Here is a 24,369-nt window from a genome sequence, read left to right as displayed (position 1 = left end):
AACTGGCATTAGTTGTAAAAACACTGCCACTTAGTGTCATTCAAATGAACTTTTATTATGTTTTATTTTGACTTTCTTCCCTTTATCTTTTGACCATCATTCTCTCTCACACACAGCAACTCCACTCCCACTTGTCTCCAATTCCACATACCAACCCTCTGCTTCCCTCAGCCCATCCCATCTATCTCTGCTGGCCACCCACTTCGTGTTTCTACGCAACACATATCTTTCAACTATGCTATGGTGTTTAAAGTACCATTTCAATATATCTAATCAAATAGAATCTACAGAGTGCGTGTTGAAGATTAATACTTTTTCTAAGAGTATTAGTATATTAGTAATTGACTGACCCGGTCTCTCCAGATCTCCTAACAGTACTATTTCTAGGGTCAATTTTAGATCAATGCTATGCATTTTCAGCCATTCCTGAACCTGAGACCAGAAACAGGCTACCTGAGGGCAACACCAAAATAAATGGTCTATTGATTCTGTATCCTCACAACAAAGTCTGCAGAGCTTCGATGATTTTTTGCCCCAAATATTCAACCTTTTGTTGGTGGCAAGAATTCTAAATAATAATTTTAGCTGAAAAGCACGAAGTCTTGAATCTTGCATTGTTTTATATATCAACTCATACACCCTGTACCATGGAATCAGTACATCAAAAATCTCTTTCCAACTATTTTGCAATCTGTATGGCACAGTTGTCAAGGGCAAGCGGTGTTATGAAATAAAAACACTCCCCCAAACACTCCCCTCTTTCCAGGCCAGTCCAGTAGATGTCATTTGGTTGAGGGAAGGTATCTGTGGATGAGTTCATGCGGCGGTAATAAAAGGTGGAATAACATCATTACACCCACGGTGGGACACTGTGAAATGGTATATCACACTTATGTCAACCAGCCTGAGAGAGGGCTGAGATGATAAATCCTGGCTAACATAGAGAGAAGAGGTGATGAGAGAGGTAGGGCCTGGAAACGCTGATCTACCAAAGCCTGCGATAGGATGGGGATGGATACAGCAAGAGTCTCTGTACTGATGCTAGATCTGCTCACATAATTATAGCTAGGAACCATCTATTATAGCTGATAGGGACAGCATCAGCAGTTAAAGCCTACATTTGGACTGCTGCTGATGGTGTACTACCAAAAATAATGTTTCAAGATGTCATGGCTCTCTCCGTCTTTCTGTTATCTGTGTCTTTGTACATCACACACACACTGACTTAATAAATACACACAAACATCTCTTAGTTGTCCCTTTTTCTGAATCCATGCCCAAGCCTCCAACCACTCCTCACCATCAATAGAGTGCCAGTTGGGACAAACCCAGTATCTCACTCATTATCTACCATGCTCCTATGCTAGACACATGACACACTCATCCAATATGTGTGTGTGTATTCAGTTTGTATGTGTGTGTATGCCTACAGTATGTGTGTGTGTTATGTGCATGCATGTGTGTGCGTACATCTTCGCGTGTGCATGTTCAATGGTCTACGTGTGCTCGTGTGTGGGCTTTCTTTCGTCTGTGTGCTCAGACTGACTGTGCATCAGGAATAAACATAAATCCTAGCTTTGAAATTAGCCACAAGCGCCTCTCTCTCTCTCTCTCTCTCTCTCTCTCTCTCTCTCTCTCTCTCTTTGCTGTCTCTCTGATTTGCATATGATTATTCCACCCATTTGCTGGCTTAATGAATGTCTCGTGTTAAAACCTGCAAAGACTTTTAAAGCCTGAGGTTGTACTGCATTGAATTTGTGTCCTAAATAGCTCCGTCACTCATGAAGCTTCGAGAGGCTGTGATAACGAGATAGCATGCCGACACATATAGCAATAATCCTTGTTTTCCTATGCGTTTAATGGTGGCCCACGCATCCCAGGAGAGGTGTTTGTGACAAATGTATTTCATATTGTATTATCAATGATATTAGGGATATGAAATACTGTATGGCGACACTGTGTGTGCAATAAAGGAAGACTGTAAAATGCAGGCTATATTATAAGATTGTTACTGGTCATATTTTAACTGGATATATTTTTACTAGGCAATTTCTATTGACCTTGAGTTATGACATACTGTATGTATAGGTTGGTTATTGCATACAGTATGATGTAAATGTACTATAGATGTTAGTGGTTCAATATCCAAAGGTCTCATTTCAAGCCTTTGGAACATTTCTACAATGTAGCATAGCACAGAGTTTTTGTAGGTGCCATTTTGGTCCATAATTGGCAGTTCTTTGACATGCTAGAGCTCATGGTGTCTGCCAGTGCCCACGGCGTGTGTGTGTGTGTGTGTGTGTGTGTGTGTGTGTGTGTGTGTGTGTGTGTGTGTGTGTGTGTGTGTGTGTGTGTGTGTGTGTGTCAGTAAGCAGGGATGTGAGGTCTTCAGTGATATCGTACACTTGCAGATGTGCTCTGACATCCCCCCCCCCTCCAAACACACACGCACACACATAGCCTGAAGATGCAGTAAGCCAGAGGAGGAAATGGCAACCTGAACAGGAGTCTTCGCCGATGGAGATCATTTAATAATAACTCCGGTCTGCTGGGACCTCCGTCACTACATATGCACCTGGCAGACAGCAAGCCCCGTCGGCTGCTACTTCCAAAACATTAAAAGATTTTGCCATTCTGTTTTTTTTATTTTCTATATCAAGCCATTATGTGTAATGCGTTATACATACTTTGATGCTCAGAAGGAAATATAATAATATATACAGTACCGGTCAAATGTTTTAGAACACCTACTCATTCAAGGGTTTTTCTTTATTTTTACTATTTTCTACATTGTAGAATAATAGTGAAGAAGACATCAAAACTATGAAATAACACATATTGAATCATGTAGTAACCAAAAAAGTGTTAAACAAATCAAAATATATTTTATATTTGAGATTCTTCAAAGTATCCACCCTTTGCCTTGATGACAACTTTGCAAACTCATGGCATTCTCTCAACTAGCTTCACCTAGAATGTTTTTTTAACAGTCTTGAAAGAGTTCCCACATATGCTGAGTACTTGATGGCTGATTTTCCTTCACTCTGCGGTCCAACTCATCCCAAACCATCGCAATTGGGTTGAGGTAGGGTGATTGTGGAGGCCAGGTCATCTGATGCAGCACTCCATCACTCTCCTTGGTCAAATAGCCCTAACTGTCACGCCCTGATCTGTTTCACCTGTCTTTATGATTGTCTCCACCTCCCTCCAGGTGTCGCCCATCTTCCCCATTATCCTCTGTGTATTTATACTTGTGTTTTCTTGCTGTCTGTTGCCAGTTCGTCTTGTTTGTTCAAGCCTACCAGCGTTTTGTGTCTCAGCTTCTGCTTTATCCAGTTTCTCTTTTTCTCGTCCTACTGGTTTTTGACCCTTGCCTGTCTTGACCCTGTACCCACCCGCCTGACCACTCTGCATGACCCTGAGCCTGCCTGCTGTCCTGTACCTTTGCTCCACCTCTAGATTACCAACCTCTGCCTGACCTGACCCTGCCTGCCATCCTGTACCTTGGCCTCTACTCTGGATTATCAACCCCTGCCTGCCTTGACCTGTCGTTTGCCTGCCCTTGTTGTTACAATAAACATTGTTACTTCACACAGTGTGCACTTGGGTCTAACCTTGGTACCTGATACCTAACACAGCCTGGAGGTATGTTCTGGGTCATTGTCCTGTTGAAAAACACATTATAGTCCCACTAAGCGCAAACAAATGGGATGGCATATCGCTGTAGAATGCTGCGGAGGCCATGTTGGTTAAGTGCACCTTGAATTCTAAATAAATCACTGACAGTGTCACCGGCAAAGTACCATCACACCTCCTCCATGCTTCTCGGTGGGAACAACACATGCGGAGATCATTCGTTCACCTACTCTGCGTCTCACAAAGAAAGGGCGGTTGGAACCAAAAATCTCCAATTTGGACTCATCAGACCAAAGGACAGATTTCAATCCAGTATAATGTCCATTGCTCGTGTTTCTTGGCCCAAGCAAGTCTCTTCTTCTTATTGGTGTCCCTTAGTAGTTGTTTATTTGCAGCAATTTGACCATTAAGGCCTAATTCATGCAGTCTCCTCTGAATAGTTGATGTTGAGATGTCTGTTACTTAAACTCTGTGAAGCATTTATTTGGACTGCAATCTGAGGTGCAGTTAATTGCCAATTTCTGTGGCTGGTATCTCTAATGAACTTATCCTCTGTAGCAGAGGTAACTCTGGGTCTTCCATTCCTGTGGCAGTCCTCTTGAGAGCCAGTTTCATCATTGCGCTTGACGGTTTTTGCGACTGCACTTGAAGAAACTTTCAAAGTTCTTGAAATGTTCCGGATTGACTGACCATCATGTCTTAAAGTCATGATGGACTGTCGTTTCTTTTTGCCTATTTGAGCTGTTCTTGCCATAATATGGACTTGGTATTTTACCAATAGGGATATCTTCTGTATACCAACCCTGCCTTGTCACAACACAACTGATTGACTCAAACGCATTAAGAAGGAAAGAAATTCCACAAATGAACTTTTAAGAAGGCACACCTGTTAATTGAAATGCATTTCAGGTGACTACCTCATGAAGCTGGTTGAGAGAATGCCAAGAGTGTGCAAAGCTGTCATCAAGGCAAAGGGTGGCAACTTTGAAGCATCTCAAATATAAAATATACATAAACATATGTGTGTTTAGCACTTTTTTGGTTACTACATGATTCCATATGTGTTATTTCATAGTTTTGACGTCTTCACTATTATTCTACAATGTACAAAATAAAAACCCTGGAATGAGTAGGTGTGTCCAAACTTTTGACTGGTACTATATATATATATATAGAAAGTAAGTTGTTGGTTGTCCCCTGAGTTTCTCCTGTTCAGGTTCAAATGTAGCCATATACTGTTAAGAGATTGCTGTATAATATGGCCCTGTTTAGGTCACAAGGTCCGGAAAAACAACTGGACCTTGTCTTTAGCCATCCTAGAATTATAATTCCTATGGAGAACACACAGGCAGAAACAACAAGACAGTATACCAGTACACGTAGCAATAATGAAAAGCACACAGAACACTTAGTGCTACATGATATTCCTGTTCACACTCAGGCTCCCAGATGTGTCAGCTCAATGGTTAACTTGTTAATGAAGAACCTATACAGCTGGGCTAAACCAATGCACCCTCAGGACCCAACACATTACACTAAATCCCCCATTTCTCTCCCTCGCTCTCTTTCTCTTCTCTTTCACTGTGTGTCTCTCTGTCTTTCTCTCTGTCACTCCCTCCTTCCTTCCCTTTTTACCCCCTCTCCCTCTCCCTCCCTCCTCCCTCTCTCTGTCTCTCGCAGTCTCGCTCTCCTCTCTCTTGTGTGAATCAGGCAATATAGCCTCTATTGACCACTCCATATCCACTATAAAGGATGCATAACCTTTTGCTTGGCAGATTTCCCACATAACCTGTGTTTATTCCCTATTCTCACCACATAATACACAAAGACTGCTGAACACTAAACAGGATTCAATTATGAAACAAGTAGCTCTGAAACTGAACGGCAACAACTATTTCTACTAGACTATGGACAAAAAGCAAGAAGGAATCACAGATCTTCTCAAAACCTTTTGGGTAAGAGCATTCAATTATACAAATAGCAGAAATAATTAAAGACTATGTTCACAAAACAGATGTATTTTTTCAAAGATGAGTTTTCTAACCTTCACATCCTCTCTTTCACACTGAACAAAAATATAAATGTAACATGCAACAATTTCATAGATTTTACTGACTTACAGTTCATATAAGGAAATCAGTCAATTGAAATAAATTCATTCAGCCCTAATCTATGGATTTCACATGACTGGGAATACAGATATGCATCTGTTGGTCACAGAAAACCAGTCAGTATCTGGTGTGACAACCATTTGTCCCGTGCAGCGCGACACATCTCATTCTCATAGAGTTGATCAGGTTGTTGACTGTGGCCTGTGGAATGTTGTCCCACTCCTCTTCAATAGCTGTGCGATGTTGCTGGACATTTGCAGGAACTGGAACACGCTGTCGTATGCGTAGATCCATAGCATCCCAAATATGCTCAATGGGTGACATGTCTGGTCAGTATGCAGGCCATAGAAGAACTGGGACATTTTCAGCTTCCAGGAACTGTGTACAGATCCTTGCGATATGGGGTTCTTCAAGGGTTCTTTTGGAAGGGTGAAGGTTCTATGTGGAACCATAACGACTCAAAAAACTCTGAGCACTTCAATGGTTCTTTTCAATTCACAAAAGGGTTCTTTGGTCTTTAAGTGATCATTTTAATTTTCATTTAATTTTCTTTCTCCCCTCCAAACAAAAACCTATACACATGAACAACAACTTACAGACACACACAAACAATGACTACATCTAATCTGCTCAGATCCGCATGCTAACACTCCCATCCCTAATTCCTGCATTATTGTTTGCCACACCTCTGTTTGTGAAATCGTGAGTGAGAGTTTCATTCCGGTTTATCTAACGTGTTGTGTTATACCAATACATGTTATATATGATGATGGACAGTGATGCCCTCAGAGACCCCCAGCTGTTCCAGCGGTAGCTTACTTAATTCAATTTGTCAATTAACACATTATTAACACCTATGGAAATGTAACAATATAATATGGCAGAACAGAATTTCTTCCTTTCTTCAAAAGGATCTCCAAAGAACCTTTCAGATTGAGAAAGGTTCTCTTTATAGCCATTATCAATAACCCTTTTTTGGTGCAAGGACAATAACCTCTCCCTCAACGTGATCAAGACAAAGGAGATGATTGTGGACTACAGGAAAAGGAGGACAGAGGATGCCCCCATTCTCATCGACAGGGCTGTAGTAGAGCAGGTTGAGAGCTTCAAGTTCCTTGGCGTCCACATCACCAACAAACTAATATGGTCCAAGCACACAAGAAAGTCGGGAAGAGGGCACGACAAAACCTATTCCCCCTCAGGAGACTGAAAAGATTTGGCATGGATCCTCAGATCCTCAAAAGGTTCTACAGCTGCACCATCAGGAGAGCATCCTGACTGTTTGCATCACTGCCTGGTATGGCAACTGCTCGGCCTCCAACCGCAAGGCACTACATAGGGTAGTGCGAACGGCCCAGTAAATCACTGGGGCCAAGCTTCCTGACATCCAGGACCTTAAGACTCCTGAACAGCTAATCAAATGGCTACACAGACTATTTACATCCCCCCCGACACCCCCCCCCCCCCCCCGGAACACTGCTGCTACTCTCTGTTATTACCTATGCATAGTCACTTCACAGTTTTCCATAATTGTTTACACACGTATATATAGTACCCAAAACTCTAAACACAAAACCACAAACACAAAATGCAAAACTCTACAAATCTCTAGCAAAGCAAACATTGCATTCAAAACTGTTTGATCTCTTTCCAAAATGATTTTCTGCATCAAAATAACACACACGCGCCATATGAATAGATCTGTCTACCAACCAACAACACACTGATGTGCTCAACATAAAAACACTACTATGAATATCCCATCAGTAGATGTATGCCTTTTGCACTTTCAGTGTTACACTGTAGCTGGTTGTAAAAGATTGTTACAGTAATGTATACCTACTCAAATATACACACACAAATGCAATACAGTAACAAAAACATTGTCATTTATTTCCAATAGGAGAAAACCAGGAAAAACATTCAGTAATATAAAGGGTTTTCTGTACCAAAAAAATATGAAAGTAGCTCATTTTTTCAAAACTCTAAACACAAAAAGACAAAACCACATGCAAAATGTAAGAAAAAATACATCCTGCCTCCTATTTTGGTCTGGCCACAGTACCTCATCTACATTACAAGCGATGTTCTCCCTGGCTAAACAGCGGGGAAAGAATCTTCTGGAGTGACGGATCCAGCCGCCGAAAACCCACACATCAACTTCACCACATGCATCCTCCATTGCCTGGAGAAGAGGCATGCGTGCGAGCGGATGGCAGTCATAGACCTTCCATCGCCATGCCGAAAAAACTATTCAATTGGGTTTAGGAATGGGGAATATGGTGGGAGGTATAGAACAATAAATTGTGGATGGTCGATGAACAAGTTGTGGACCAGAGCAGCCCGGTGGAAACTCATGTTGTCCCAGATGACAACATACCTGGGCTGCTCTGGTCCAGCCCCCTGGTCGTCTGGAATGAGGATGCCATGTCATGTGTCCAGGAATGTGATGAGAAGGGCAGTGTTGTAGGGACCAAGGTTGGCATGGTGATGGAGGACGCCTTGTGGGCTAACGGTTGTCCAGGGACATTCACAATGGCACCGTGGCCAATAATGTTCCATCCCTGTCCCCTTCTTTTGGCTAGGCTGAAGCCAGCCTCATCAATGTAAATATAAACGTGCTGAATTGCAGCAGCATCCAGCTCCAAGACTCTCTGAAACAGACAACAAGACAATATGTAACATAGACCTAGAGCAGTCAATATGGTGAGACACAATACACTGGATTACAGCACTGTAATAAGTCTACACAGTGCTGATATGATAGTACATTCATAGTATAGTACTTACTTGCACATATTCATAGAGCTGTTCTTTAACACTCTGAGTTTCGCTCAAATGGCACCCTGTAGACCTGTTTTCGGTTGCGCTGTAATACACGGTCCAATGTAGACAAGCCCACCTGGTGAATGTTATTGAATATTGTGTTGTCTGCAATTATGTGGTTCTGGATTTCTCGTAGTCTAATGGTATTGTTTGCCACCACCATGTTCACAAGAGCGGTCTCCTGTTCTGGTGTGAACAGCCGGTGTCTTTCACCATGGCCTGGAGGTCTCTCAGTTCTGCAGAAGATCCACAAGTATGATATGATTGATTACAGTAAGCAAAAATAATCATTTTTCTTTCAATATAAAATGACATTACTGTAACATTGGCCAACAATCACTGAGTAACATAGGCCTACTGATATGTCGGACTGCAGTATACTACAGTATCCATACATAAAGAGCATAGTGTAGATGGTAGGTAACTTACCGGTTGTCATTTGTGAATGTACGGATGATAGACGCAACCGTGTAGCGGCTCAGGTTGGGCTGAACTCTCTGCCCAACCTGCCTCATACTCAATTCATGGTTGAGCACATGGACAACCAATGTGGCCCTGATCTCATCTGAGACAATTGTCCTTCCTCGTCCTCGTCCTCCTCTTCCTCCTCTTACTCTCACTCCTTCACCTCTAGCTCTTGCTTCACCATTGATTTCCATTTTCCTCCAAAACAGGAGAGCTCATCTGTGACCTTTTATAGTGCTAAAGTTCTGATTTCTAAGTGAACAATTCTGTAACTAGTGTTTACACCTGTGAGGAGTGGGTGTTGCCAATTGGTGTACAGAGCTTGGCATTGTGATTGGCGTTGCTTTCCAAAGGGACTAAAGACATTTTAATTTTGAATGTTGTGCCTAATGGAGAGAACTGTGTGTAGTGTTTTGCAAAAAGTGTGATTTAGAATTGAAAACTGAGTGTAAAGCAGGAATTGTGCTTGCAATTTTGCAGACTTTGTTTAGGGATTTGGTACTTGAGTTTCAGGTTTCGGTGATTGCGTTTCTTAATGTGTCAACAATTGGGTAAAACGGTAAATATTCTGCTGAGATTTTCTATATGTTTCAATCTGGTTACTGCAGAAATGCACGACATTTCCATCGTTCTGTTTTGAATGTGTTTTTAACAGTTTTGGAAACAGTGTGTTAGCATTTGAAAACATGTGCTGCAAATATATAGTTTTGCAGGTGGTGGAGTATGAATGACAAATAAGTTAATGGATTTCGGAGAATGTGGTCATTGAATGCATTTTGTGTGAAAGCAATGAAAAATTATTCACAATTTGGTCCACATACACTTCTGTTTCGTTGACTGTGTGGAGAGTTTTGACAATGTGACTTCAGTTTTGACCAATGCATGTTCACAATTGAAAAAAAACTCCTTTTATGTTAAAAATGATTCCAAGATCTCCATAATGATACAGAGTAGTAATAAACAGAATGATTGACTGTGGTAATAGCTCCTGTACAGGCTGTAAATCCAGGCCGCACTGCGTATTTCAAAAGTAACAATGGTTAAACTGTTAAACGTTCCATGTTCCTCCTCTGCTCTGAATTTCTAGGGTCTCTATTAAGTGTGAGTGATGCCCCGGCTCCAGCTGTATCCCAGAGCCGCTGACAGTCCAGTCAGAGTCAGAGAGGATGAGAGAAACAAAGAGGAGGTACCGGTTTCCTGGGCCCCCAGCGGTCTTGACCCAGTTAAGACGGGTTCTGTGACTGATGAACAACGCAGAGACCAGCACAGCCTCTATTGAGACAATGAATGAGGAGGGAGCAGTGTGTGTGTTTGTGTGTGTGTGTTAGGTGTGCAGCACCACAGGGAGGGTGAGCATTAGGGTCTGTATGTCTCATGATTGGGTAAGCTGTTGTGTTGTGCATCCCCAGCCAGCACTGATGTCGACGTCGATTTCTAATCTTTTAACTTCACCCTGACGCTTTTGTTGGGTAAGTAAGAATGGATCAGAATGCATCATTCCCCCCTGCTTGGAAAGTTTTCAGTTAAAGATATAAATCTGATCTGATTCGTGGACACACACAAACACATACAAACACACACACACATACACACAGCTGTAGTGCGTCACAAAGCACAAAGAAAAAGCTATAACATTCTTCCTTATTATCCTATTTTTATCTTGACTGTTAAAGTTCAAGACACATCTCAAAACTTTCCACTCAAGTCCAACTACTTCAAAACTCCTTACCTCTGAAGCCCTCTGTCAATGTCTCTGTCTGAATCTCTGAAAGGCCCATTGAGGTTAATGAACAGAAGCAGTAGATGGACACAGAAAAACAAGAACAGACTGATTAAAACTTGGCTAACGTGGCAGAGACCCACAGACACACCATCAACGGCTAATTAGGATAATTGGATATGCCCACCACATAAAGATGACATCTCGTAATTATCCCAAAAAGACGCCTAGAAGCACTGAGAGGGAATGTGTGTGAGTGTGTGTGTCTGCGTATGTGCCTGTGTGTTTCTGCATGCAATGCATGCATGCATGAGTCTGCTTGTGTGTGTGTGTGTGTGTGTGTGTGTGTGTGTGTGTGTGTGTGTGTGTGTGTGTGTGTGTGTGTGTGTGTGTGTGTGTGTGTGTGTGTGTGTGTGTGTGTGTGTGTGTTTGTGAGGGTCTCTGTGTGTGTGTGTGGGTCTGTGCGTTTGTGAGGGTGCGTGTGTGTGTGTGTGTGTGTGTGTGTGTGTGTGTGTGTGTGTGTGTGTAACAGACCAGATAATGCCTGTAAGCCAACCAGAGTTTTAACTTGACATTTAGAAGGATCAGTCTGGATCACTAGGAAAGGTTAGGGAAACAACGGCCCACAGGTGTGTTGATGGTAAAAAGAGGAGGGGAAACAGTCTGGTTATGACTTTCCCGATCTGCGATCTCTGACCGATTTCTATCCACATAGATTGAAAACAACACTGCTCAGGTCTGGGAGGGATTGAGGGTGTTTTGATGGAAATGGTGATTGTGATGCAGGAGATAAGCCCAGGCTTACAATATTAGAGGAATAAAAAGACAGCAAATATTAACTGTGGGGAATAAATCAAATCAAATTTTATTGGTCACGTACACATATTTTTCTGACATTGTCGCAGGTGCGGCAACATTTTTGTGTTTCCAGTGCCAACAGTGCAGTGATACCGAACAATAGAACACAATACACACAAATACAAAAATAAAAATGAAGAAAGAAATATCAGAATGAGCATATGTATAGCGTGGTGTGTATACTCAGTGTGGACAGTATTTGAATAGAAAAGGTGTGTACAGCAGTATTTATATAGGATGAGCCTTGACTAGAATACAGTATATACAGTGGCAAGAAAAAGTATCGGAACCCTTTGGAATTACCTGGATTTCTGCATAAATTGGTCATAAAATGTGATCTTATCTTCATCTAAGTCACAACAATAGACAAACACAGTCTGCTTAATATAATAACACATACACAATTATACGTTTTCATGTCTTTATTGAACACACCGTGTAAACATTCACAGTGTAGGGTGCAAAAAGTATGTGAACCCTTGGATTTAATAACTGGTTGACCATCCTTTGACAGCAATAACCTCAACCAAACATTTTCTGTAGTTGCGGATCAGACCTGCACAACGGCCAGGAGAAATTTTGGACCATTCCTCTTTACAAAACTGTTTCACTTCAGCAATATTCTTGGGATGTCTGGTGTGAACCGATCTCTTGAGGTCATGCCACAGTATCTCATCGGGTTGAGGTCAGGACTCTGACTGGGCCACTCCAGAAGACGTATTTTCTTCTGTTGGAGCCATTTTGTTGTTGATTTACTTCTGTGTTTTGGGTTGTCCTGTTGCATCACCCAACTGTTGAGCCTCAATTCGTGGACAGATAGCCTTACATTCTCCTGCAAAATGTCTTGATAAACTTGGAAATTCATATTTCCGTCGATGATAGCAAGCTGTCCAGGCCCTGAGACAGCAAAGCAGTCCCCAACCATGATGTTGATCCTGACTCCAATGATCTTTTGGAGAAGTCATTAGCCTAGCGATTCACATACTTTTTCCAACCTACACTGTGAATGTTTAAATGATGTATTCAATATAGACAAGAAAAATACAATAATGTGTGCGTTATTAGTTTAAGCACACTGTGTTTGTCTGTTGTTGTGACTTAGATGAAGATCAGATCTAATTTTATAACCAATTTATGCTGAAATTCAGGTAATTCCAAAAGGTTCACGTACTTTTTCTTGCCACTGTACATATGAAGTGGGTTAAACAGTATGTCAACATTATTAAAATGTCCAGTGTTAAATGACTATGTACATAAGGCAGCAGTCTCTAAGGTGCTGGGTAGTGTACCGGGTGGTAGCCGGTTAGTAACAGTGACTAAGTTCATAGCAGGGTACTGGGAAGAGGCAGGCTAGTGGTGACTATTTAACTAGTTTCTGCCATCTATGGGTGGCAGGTAGCATAGTGGTTAGAGCGTTTGGCCAGTAACCGGGAGGTTGCAGGATGGAATCCCTGAGCTGACAAGGTAAAAATCAGTCGTTCTGTCCCTGTGCAAGGCAGTTAACCCACTGTTCCTGGGTGCTGAAGACATGGATGTCAATTAAGGCAGGACCCTGCACCTCTCTGATTCAGAAGGGTTGGGTTAAATGTGAAAGACATTTCAGTTCAATACATTCAGTTGGACAACTATCCCTGTTTTCTAGATGGTAGTGGGGTGAACAGCCTGTGGTTTGGTTGGCTGAGGTCCTTGATGAGCTTCTTGGACTTTCTCAATGTCTTAGAGGGCAGGCAGTATGCCCCTGGTGATGCTTTGGGCTGACTGCAAAATCCTCTGGAGAGCCCTGCAGTTGTGGATGGTGCAATTACAGCCAAACAGGATGCTCTCAATGGTACATGTGTAGAAGTTTGTGAGGGTCTTAGGGGCCAAGACAAATTTCTTCAGCATCCTGAGGTTAAAGAGAAGCGCTGTTGTGCCTTCTTCACCAAACTGTCTGTATGGATGGCCCATTTCAGGTTGTCAGTGATGTACACGCTGAGCAACTTGAAGCTTTTCATCCTCTCCACTGCAGGCCCGGTCAGTGTGGATGGTGGTGTGCTCTCTCTGCTGTCTCCTGAAGTCCACGATCAGCTCCATCATTTAGTAGACATTGAGGGAAAGGTTATTTTCCTGGCACCACTCCACCAGGGACTTCACCCCCTCCCTGTAGGCTGTCTCATCATTGCTGGTAATCAGGCCTACTATTGTTGTTTCATCAGCAAACGTAATGATGGAGTTCGATATGTGTGTGGTCTCGCTGCCATGGATGAACAGGGAGTACAGGAAGGGGCTGACACGTACCCTTGTGGGGCTTCCGTGTTTGGATCAGCATGGTGGAGGTGTTGCTGCCTACCTTCACTACCTGGGGTTGGCTCGTCAGGAAGTGCAGGACTTAGTTACACAGGTAGGGTTCAGATCAGGGTGCCGAGCTTAGTGATGAGCTTGGAGGGCAATATCGTGTGGAAGGCTGAGCTGTAGTCGGTTAACAGCATTCTTACAAAGGTATTCCTCTTGGCCAGATGGGATAGGGCAGTGTGCAGTGCGATGGTGATTGCGTAGTCTGTGGATCTGTTGGGGCAGTATACAAATTGTAGTGGGTCTAGGGTGTCGTTAACCCCTGTGCGTCCAGCGAAAAATCCTATCGCCATTAGCATAACAAAATGTTATAATTTTTTTTTTTCAATTTTTTTTTCAAATTATATCGTTTTATAGATACACCTCTCCTGAATCGAACCACGTTGTCCGATTTACAGCAAAAGCAAAACATTAGATTATGTTAGAGGAGTATATCGTAAAAGTAGCCACATAGCCATTTTCCGACCAACCACATGCATCACAAATAACCAAAAAACAGCTAAATGCAGCACTAACCTTTTACAAACTTCATCAGATGACACACCTAGGACATCATGTTACACAATGCATGCATTATTTTGTTCGATAAAGTTCATATTTATATATAAAAACAGCATTTTACATCGGCACGTAACGTTGACTAACTATTTTCCCTCAAATGCATCCGGTGAAACAGTGCTACAATTTACTAAATTACTATTCGAAAACATTTTTAAAATGTAATATTGTCATTCTAAGATTTATAGATGAATATCTCTTGAAAGCACCTGTAATGCCAGATTTAAAAATAACTTTACTGGGTAATCACACTTTGCGATAAAAGGGGATGCGATACTCAGAAAATTACCTAGTAAATATAGGTCTGCGCCATCTTGGAACAATCGCATATCACATCTAGTCTTGTATACTATTGTCAATAATCCCTTACCTTTGGTTGTCTTCATCAGAAAGCACTTCCAGGAATCCCAGGTCCACAACAAATGTATTTTCGTTCGAAAAAATTACTCCTTTATGTTCCAAGAACTTGTTCTTGTTAGCGCGTCTGAAGGCTGATCCAAATGCTCCGTCGGCCGCGGGACAGCTATTTCGAGAAAATGCATTTTTTTCCATTTAGGTTCGTTCAAACATGTCAAACGTTGTATAACATAAATATTCAGGGCCATTTTCAACAAGAGAGCCAATAAGATTCGAGGGGGACGATTGCATTGTGTTTCAAAACGTTTCAAAAGGGGAGGGAAGCCAGGGCCGCCGGCGTCATAATGGTGATGGCCCTCCTCATGTGACCAATTTCAACAGCGTCTCATTCATTCAGTTTTAACAGTAGGAGACTCAAATCACTTTGTAAAGACTGGGGACATCTAGTGGAAGCAATAGGAAGTGCTCAATGAACCATTGCTCAATGTGTGAATTACAGGCAAAGATGTGAAGTTGAGTCCACAATTCAGAATTCCACATCCTGTTACGATCGGTCTCGGGGTTTTGACTGCCATATGAGTTCTGTTATACTCACAGACACCATTCAAACCGTTTTAGAAACTTTAGGGTGTTTTCTATCCACAAGTATTAATTATATGCATATCCTAGCTTCTGAGTTTGAGTAGGAGGCCGTTTAGGCATTTTTTTCAAAAATCGCTGTAGCGCCCCCTATCCTAGGCGAACGCCAAGAGGTTAAGGTGATATAATCCTTAACTAGCCTCTCAAAGCATTTCATGAGTACAGGAGTGAATGCTTCAAGGCGATAGTCATTTAGTTCAGTTACCTTCACTTTCTTGGGCACAGGAACAATGGTTATACATCTTGAAGCAAGTGGGGACAACAGACTAGGATAGCGAGATATTGAATATGTCCGTAAACACTCCTGCCAGCTGGTCTGCACATGCTCTGAGGACATGGCTTAGGATGCCATCCGGGCCACCAGCCTTGAGAGGGTTAAATTTCTTACTCACATCGGCAAACGGAGAATGAGAGCTCACAGTCCTCGTGAGTGGAGGTTGCCCACGTTGGTGGCACTGTGTTTTCCTTTAAGCGGCCAAAGGTGTTTAGCTTGTCCGGGAGCAAGGCTTCGGTGTCCACGACATGGCTGGCTTTGCCTTTATAATCTGTGATTGTCTGTCACATACACTGAGTGTAAAAAACATTAGGAACACCTTCCTAATATTGAGTTGCACCCCCTTCGCCCTCAGAACAACTTCAATTCGTCGAGGCATGAACTCTACAAGGTGTTGAAAGCATTCCACAGGGATGCTGGCCATGTTGACTCCTATGCTTCCCACAGTTGTATCAAGTTGGCTGGATGTCCTTGGGTGGGGGACCATTCTTGATACACATGGGAAACTGTGGAGCGTGGAAAACCCAGCAGCGTTGCTGTTCTTGACACACGCAAATCGGTGCGCCTGGCTCCTACTACTATACCCCGTTCAAAGGCACTTAAATATTTTCACCTCTGAATGGCGCACATACAAAATACATGTCTCTATTGTCTCAAGGCCTAAAATCCTTATTTAACCTGTCTCCTCCCCTTCATCTACACTGATTGAAGAGGATTTAACAGATTATGTCAATAAGGGATCATAGCTTTCACCTGGATTCACCTGGTCAGTCTACAGTATGTCATGAAAAGAGCAGGTGTTTCTAATGTTTTGTACACTCAGTGTACAGTGCCTTCAGAATGTATTCATACCCCATGATTTATTCCACATTTTGTTGTGTTCCAGCCTGAATTCAAAATTGATTAAATATATATTTTTTCTCATCCATCTACACACAATACCCCATAATGACAAAGTGAAAACATGTTTTTAGATTTATTGAAAATTAAATACAGAAACATCAAATTTACGTAAGAATTCACACCCCTGAATAAATACGTTGTAGAAACACTTTCTAGGTAAGTCTGGAAGAGCTTTCCACACCTGGATTGAGCAACATTTCCCCATTATTCTTTTCGAAATTCTTCATGCTCTGTCAAATTGGTTGTTGATCATAGCTAGACAACCCTTTTCAGGTCTTGCCATAGATTTTCAAGTAGATTTAAGTGAAAACTGTAATTCAGCCACTCAGGAACATTCACTGTCTTCTTGGTAAGCAACTCCATTGTAGATTTAGCTATGTGTTTTAGGTTAATGTCCTTCTGAAAGGTAAATTCATCTCCCGGTGTCTGGTGGAAAGCAGACTGAAGCAGGTTATCCTCTAGGATTTTGCCTGTGCTTAGCGCCATTCCATTTATTTTCTCTTAGCATTACTATGACATGATGCAGCCACCACCATGCTTGAAAATATGGAGCGGTACTCAATAATGTGTTGTGTTGGATTTGCCCCAACAACACCTTGTATTCATGACAAAAAGTGAATTGCTTTGCCACATTTTTAGCAGTATTACTTTAGTGCCTTGTCGTAGTTAAATCAAATCAAATTGTATTAGTCACATGCACCAAATGCAACAGGTGTTGACCTTACAGTGAAATGCTTACTTATGAGCCCCTAACCAAAAATGCAGTTTCAAAAAAATATGGATAAGAATAAGAGATTAAAGAAACAAGTAATTAAAGAGCAGCAGTAAAATAACAATAGCAAGACTATATACAGGTGGGTACTGATACAGAGTCAATGTGCAGGGGCACCGGTTAGTTGAGGTGGTATGTACATGTAGGTAGAGTTATTAAAGTAACTATGCATAGATGACAACAGAGTAGCAGTGGTGTAAAGAGGGGGTAGCCATTTGACTAGATGTGCAGGAGTCTTATGGCTTGGGGGTAGAAGCTGTTTAGAAGCCTCTTGGAACTAGACTTGGTGCTCCGGTACTGCTTGCCATGAGTACATTTACATTTACATTTAAGTCATTTAGCAGACGCTCTTATCCAGAGCAGCAGAGAGAACAGTCTATGACTAGGGTGGCTGGAGTCTTTGACAATTTTTAGGGCCTTCCTCTGACACACGGCCTGGTATAGAGGTCCTGGATGACAGGAAGCTTGACCCTGGCGATGTACTGGGCCGTTCGCACTACCCTCTGTAGTGGATTGCGGTCGGAGACCGAGCAGTTGCCATACCAGGCAGTGATACAACCAGTCAGGATGCTCTCGGGGGTCCAGCTGTAGAACCTTATGAGGATCTGAGGACCCATGCCAAATCTTTTCAGTCTCCTGAGGGGGAATAGGTTTTGTCGTGCCCTCTTTACAACTGTCTTGGTGTGCTTAGACCATGTTAGTTTGTTGGTGATGTGGACACCAATTAACTTGAAGCTCTCAACTTGCTCCACTTCAGCCCCGTCGATGAGAATGGTGGCGGTGTGACAGTGTGGAGTGCAATAGAGATTGCATCATCTGTGGATCTGTTGTGGCGGCATGCAAATTGGAGTGGGTCTAGGGTTTCTGGGATGATGGTGTTGATATGAGCCATGACCAGCCTTTCAAAGCACTTCATGGCTACAGATGTGAGTGCTACGGGTCCTTAGTCATTTAGGCAGGTTACCTTAGTGTTCTTGGGAACAGGGACTATGGTGATCTGCTTAAAACATGTCGGTATTACAGACTCGGACAGGGAGAGGTTGAAATGTAATGGTTCGCGCTTTCAGTTTAGCAGGAATGCTGCCATCAATCCACAGTTTTCGATTTGGATAGGTTGTAATCGTCACAGTGGGAACAACGTCCTCTATGCACTTCCTGAAGGACTCTGTCACCGAGTCAGTGCGTACGACAATAAACATATCCCAGTCTGTGTGATCAAAACAATCTTGAAGCATATATTCCAATTGGTCAGACCAGTGTTGAACAGTCCTTACCAGGGGTACTTCTGGTTCAAGTTTCTGTCTATAGGAGGGGAGGAGCAAAATGAAGTTGTGATCTGATTTGTCAAAGGGAGGGCGGGGAGGGTCTTGTAGCAATGGTCAAGTAGCACAGGAGATGTGTTGATACAACTTTGGTAGCGTTTTCCTCAGATTTCCTCAATTATAGTCCATATGTCTGGTTCCTACTGCGTGAACCCAAACAGTCACGCCATATGGCTTCCTTCCCTCCTTCTACAGCTATGTCTGGACCCCTATGGAGCCTCTGAGTACTTGACACATAACAGCCAATAACAGCCGTTTCACAGTAGGTGTTTAGGCCTTGAGAGGCGCCTGTTATCTGGCCACGACGCAGTGGAGAACCTCAGAAACCACCATGATGAGGTCCATCATGCACTGCGAGAGGTATTGTTCCGACGAGATTGTAAATTACCTAATCGATATATCATTTGGCGTTTGGCTTCTATGGGAAACTTCTTTGGGAATCCACTTTTCCAAACCAAAATGAACCCAATCAATCATGACTCCGTTGAGACCTCCTCAGCGAGAACTACAGAGAGTGGAAGTGATTCTCGATGGCTCCCTCTTGTTTCCCTTTTCCTTTTTCTCTCGTTCAGGTCTCACTCTCCGTCTCTCCTTCTCTTTCTTCCTCTATCTCTCTCTTACTCTTTCCCTCCATTCCCCTCTCTTCTCTGTATCAAAGTTAACTTTCCTTCTCTCTTTTTTCCCTCATCTCATTCCCCCTTTCCTTTCCCCATCTCTGTGGTTTAGAAACCGACAGAGTAGGTAGAGGTAGAGAAAGTAGGGAGCATCGCCACATAGCCAGGCAGTGTTCTGCTCTGATGGCACTTTGTGTTTAAGTGGAGGGCAGAATGTTCCTGTCAGGGCCCTGAGGCTGAGCAGGACTGGCAGGTGTATTATTCTCCCTCGCTCCCTTGTCCCTGGACAAATTCAAAGGCAATGTTACCCAACCACTCGGCAGGAGCCACTCTCTACTCCCTCCCTGCTACTCCCAGACCGAGCCAACTACCTGTCTCAGCAGTGCCTCTGCGTTTGTGTTTCTCTGTCTCTCATAAACACAAGCAAATACTGCTTCTCTGGGATATATAACAGCATTGTAGTCATCTGCTCAAAACTGGAGAGTTTGGGGATATGAATTGTGAAAATGTACTCCCGTTACAGTGCTTTTAATACTACGGGAATAAGCAAAAATAACCCAGAGTCTGCGGTATTCGGTGCTGGTGAATAAAGTCCTACTCAACCATAAGTGCCCATGCGTCGTGAGTATTTCTGCATCCAGCGCAGATGTTAAGTGAGTGAAATTGCTGCTATTTGCTTGTTTAGTCAATACAGGCGAATCAAGGCTTTCACCCTTTCGTGGTAAGCAAGTCCACGTGGCGTTCAGTGTCAAATTGCCTATACGTCATCAAGGACTGATAGTAGCTGAAATGCTTGGTAAACAAACACACACACACACTTGGTGCGGCTCATCAGACCCAAGGCGTTCATAGTAAATCAACCAACACCAACATAACAGACTTCAGATCCATTCTAAAATGCTAATTCCGGAGATTCTCGTTTCCCTTCCCAGTTGCCCTGGTAACACATTCACAATCGTCTATGCTTGTCACTGACAGAAACTCAGCCCTCGCTGAGAAAAAGGAACTTCAGCCACATTATGGCAAATATGCCGAAACCTGTTGGTTTTCATAATAAATGACATTTAGCAGACACTTTTATCCAAAGCAAGTTACAGTAATGCATGCATACATTTTCACATATAGGTGGCCCCAGCAGGAATCAAACACACGACCGTTGGTGATGCAAGCTCTATGCTCTACCAACTGAGCCACACAGGACCATATTCACTGTCCTCCAACACTCGCCAAATGCCTCCTGCACAACCAGATTGTTCTTTAATTCTAGCAGCTTGATTAGACTGCAAGGTTCTACTGTCATCAGGAATTTCAATGCAGAACCATAATTTCAGCCACTTCATTCATTGTGACTGATTAAAGAAATAACTAGATTTGTGTGAAAGACAGCAAGTACGTAGTGTACAGTAGATGTAGGTTTCTGGTGGATGGATGGCTCCCTTAAGCGCCATGTTCCTGTTCATGTTCAGTTTGCTCTGTCTCACAACGACATAACAGGCTTCTACAGGTACTGTAGTATTCTCCTGCTAAAACAGTCTCTCTGCTCTGTTCTCCTCAGAACTAACACAGTCTCAGGCTGTGTCCCAAACGGCACTGTATTCCCTACAATAGTGCCCTACCTTTGACCAGAGCCCTGGTCAAAAGTAGTGCACTATATTTCTTTAAACCAACATCATCCCTGTGTTGTATACAGTGAATCTGATTTCCACCCTAGTCATCCGAGGCTTTGATTTAAGATCAGACCCCTTCTCATATCTATTACATGCTTGGTGGGATGAGTGTTTCACTATAAAGGAAATCAATTATGGATTCTAAGACTGAGACTTCATCCCAAACGGCACCGTATTCCCCACTATACAGTGGGGGAAAAAAGTATCTGATCCCCTGCTGATTTTGTACGTTTGCCCACTGATAAAGAAAGGATCAGTCTATAATTTTAATGGTAGGTTTATTTGAACAGTGAGAGACAGAATAACAACAAAGATATCCAGAAAAACGCATGTCAAACATTTTATAAATTGATTTGCATTTTAATGAGGGAAATAAGTTTTTGACCCCCTCTCAATCAGAAAGATTTCTGGCTCCCAGGTGTCGTTTATAAAGGTAACGACCTGAAATTAGGAGCACACTCTTAAAGGGAGTGCTCCTAACCGCAGCTTGTTACCTGTAAAAAAGACACCTGTCCACAGAAGCAATCAATCAATCAGATTCCAAACTCTCCACCATGGCCAAGACCAAAGAGTTCTCCAAGGATGTCAGGGACAAGATTGTAGACCTACACAAGGCTGGAATGGGCTACAAGACCATCGCCAAGCAGCTTGGTGAGAAGGTGACAACATTTGGTGTGATTATTCGCAAATGGAAGAAACACAAAAGAACTGTCAATATCCCTCGGTCTGGGGCTCCATGCAAGAGCTCACCTCGTGGGGTTGCAATGATCATGAGAACGGTGAGGAATCAGCCCAGAACTACACGGGAGGATCTTTTCAATGATCTGAAGGCAGCTGGTACTATAGTCACCAGGAAAACAATTGGTAACACACTACGCCGTGAAGGACTGAAATCCTGCAGCGCCCGCAAGGTCCCCCTGCTCAAGAAAGCACATATACATGCCCGTCTGAAGTTTGCCAATGAACATCTGAATGATTCAGAGGACAACTGGTGAAAGTGTTGTGGTCAGATGAGACCAAAATGGAGCTCTTTGGCATCAACTCAACTCGCCGTGTTTGGAGGTGGAGGAATGCTTCCTATGACCCCAAGAACCCCATCTCCACCGTCAAACATGGAGGTGGAAACATTATGTTTTGGGGGTGTTTTTCTGCTAAGGGGACAGGACAACTTCACCGCATCAAAGGGACGATGGACGGGGCCATGTACTGTCAAATCTTGGGTGAGAACCTCCTTCCCTCAGCCAGGGTATTGAAAATGGGTCGTGGATGGGTATTCCAGCATGACAATGACCCAAAACACACGGCCAAGGCAACAAAGGTGTGGCTCAAGAAGAAGCACATTAAGGTCCTGGAGTGGCCTAGCCAGTCTCCAGACCTTAATCCCATAGAAAATCTTTGGAGGGGGCTGAAGGTTCGAGTTGCCAAACGTCAGCCTCGAAACCTTAATGACTTGGAGAAGATCTGCAAAGAGGAGTGGAACAAAATCCCTCCTGAGATGTGTGCAAACCTGGTGGCCAACTACAAGAAACATCTGACCTCTGTTATTGCCAACAAGGGTTTTGCCACCAAGTACTAAGTCATGTTTTGCAGAGGGGTCAAATATTTATTTCCCTCATTAAAATGCAAATCATTTTATAACTTTTTTGACATGCGTTTTTCTGGATTTTTTGTTGTTATTCTGTCTCTCACTGTTCAAATAAACCTACCATTAAAATTATAGACTGATCATTTCTTTGTAAGTGGGCAAACGTACAAAATCAGCAGGGGATCAAATACTTTTTCCCCCCACTGTATAGGGAAATGGGTGCCATTTGAGACAAAGTCTCACTCTTAGAATCCATAATTGATTTCCTTTATAGTGAAACACTCATCCCACCAAGCATATAATATATGGAAGAATATCATAGCATATGAGAAGGGGTCTGATCTTAAATCAAAGCCTCGGATGACTAGGGTGGAAATCAGATTCACTGTATACACCACAGGGATGATGTTGGTTTAAAGAAAATGGTTTGAAGAAAATTATTCACTTGTATAATTTTTGAATTGCAAATGTAGTCATTACACATATCTTTCCAATATACTATATGTATAATATACGTGATAGTGATTGTGACTATTCAATACTCCATGGCACTATCTGTGTGTTTGTGTGTGTGCCTGTGCCCACGTACATGCGTGTGTGTGTAGGATAACCTTCCTCTGTCATTATCTCTGTAATGGGGCTACGTATGGCGGAGAACATGTTGCTCATCAATAGTATTCAAGTCATCATGCAAATGAGATCATTAATATTAATGATAGGTGTAATTCCTTCATGTGTGCCTCACAGCTGGGCTCCACACACACACATATTCACACACATACAAATGCACGCACGCACGCACACACACACAGAAACAAACACACACTCATGCATGAAAGTACACAAGCATGCGCACACACACACACACACACACACACACACATGCACAATGACAATGTTTTGACCGTGTGTATATTCCCTGTGTTGATGTCAGCCCAGTCCGGTGCTGTGGCATTTTTGTATAAGCTAGCAGTTCTTTTTAGGTAGGGGACATTTTGGGGATGAGAGGAGATGATAAAGTAGTTGAAGCGGTGCTAATTGTAGCAATGATGTTGGTGTTCAGTGAATATGTGATGTGTGGTGTGATCGGATGTGTCATTGCTGTAGCTACAGCGCTAAAGCATCATGAGTCACAAGATTCACTGACAGTGGTATCCGTTTGACGGCAGAGTGAGACACTTTCTGTTTTGAGAGAACATTAAGGTCCACTGTTCTCTGATGTGGGAAAAGTAGAGAATGGAGGGAGGGAGAGGGAGAGAGGGAAAGAGAAAGTGGCCTCTTCTCCATCATTATTGCCATCAATGTCACTAACTCCGTGACTATTTGTCGAACACACATGGCTGTAGCTGTATCTAGGGTGACTAACAATGATGTAGGCGGCTCCAATTTGGGTTTGTGACCCATTTTCACAGCTGGGTTTTAAGTGGGCTATATCCAGGATATATCCAGGTTAAGTGCTCTATACAGGGAGCAAGTCTCTGAGTGTTAAACCTATGGCCTCAGCTTCAGACAGCTGCAGAACCCTGAGTTCATTGCCCTACAGGTTTATAGTAAATCACCACTAATGGGGATCCTAATAAATACCAAACACCAAATCCCAACCTCTCTGTCAACCTAACCCTACATCTAACACCCTATAACTCTTGCATCCATCTCTCAATCTACACTCTGTATGAGGAATCAATGGTACAGTGTGGTTCTTATGCCTACACTTTCCAGAAGGCACTGACC

At 42.7% G+C, this 24,369-nt stretch overlaps 1 protein-coding gene across 3 annotated transcripts in view; it reads right to left on the bottom strand.

The window, feature by feature from the left end:
• The window catches only part of LOC115180230 (chemokine-like protein TAFA-5), a 165,663-nt gene that overhangs the window by 34,925 nt on the left and 106,369 nt on the right, over positions 1 to 24,369 (bottom strand). Inside the window, exons 3-4 of one of the 3 annotated variants that reach the window (XM_029742155.1) lie at positions 8,538 to 8,809; positions 7,617 to 8,401 (exon numbers count right to left, since the gene is read on the bottom strand). The exons of the other annotated variants lie outside the window; for them this stretch is intronic. Coding sequence (XP_029598015.1) covers positions 8,739 to 8,809 — 71 coding nt within the window. The 3' untranslated portion in view covers positions 7,617 to 8,401; positions 8,538 to 8,738. Of the gene's footprint in view, positions 1 to 7,616; positions 8,402 to 8,537; positions 8,810 to 24,369 lie in introns of those variants that run through there. 3 annotated transcript variants of the gene reach the window in all.

The sequence above is a fragment of the Salmo trutta genome, chromosome 40 (genome assembly GCF_901001165.1).
Source record: "Salmo trutta chromosome 40, fSalTru1.1, whole genome shotgun sequence".
Taxonomy (NCBI): Eukaryota; Metazoa; Chordata; class Actinopteri; order Salmoniformes; family Salmonidae; genus Salmo; species Salmo trutta.
This window is presented reverse-complemented; position numbering and strand designations above follow the sequence as displayed.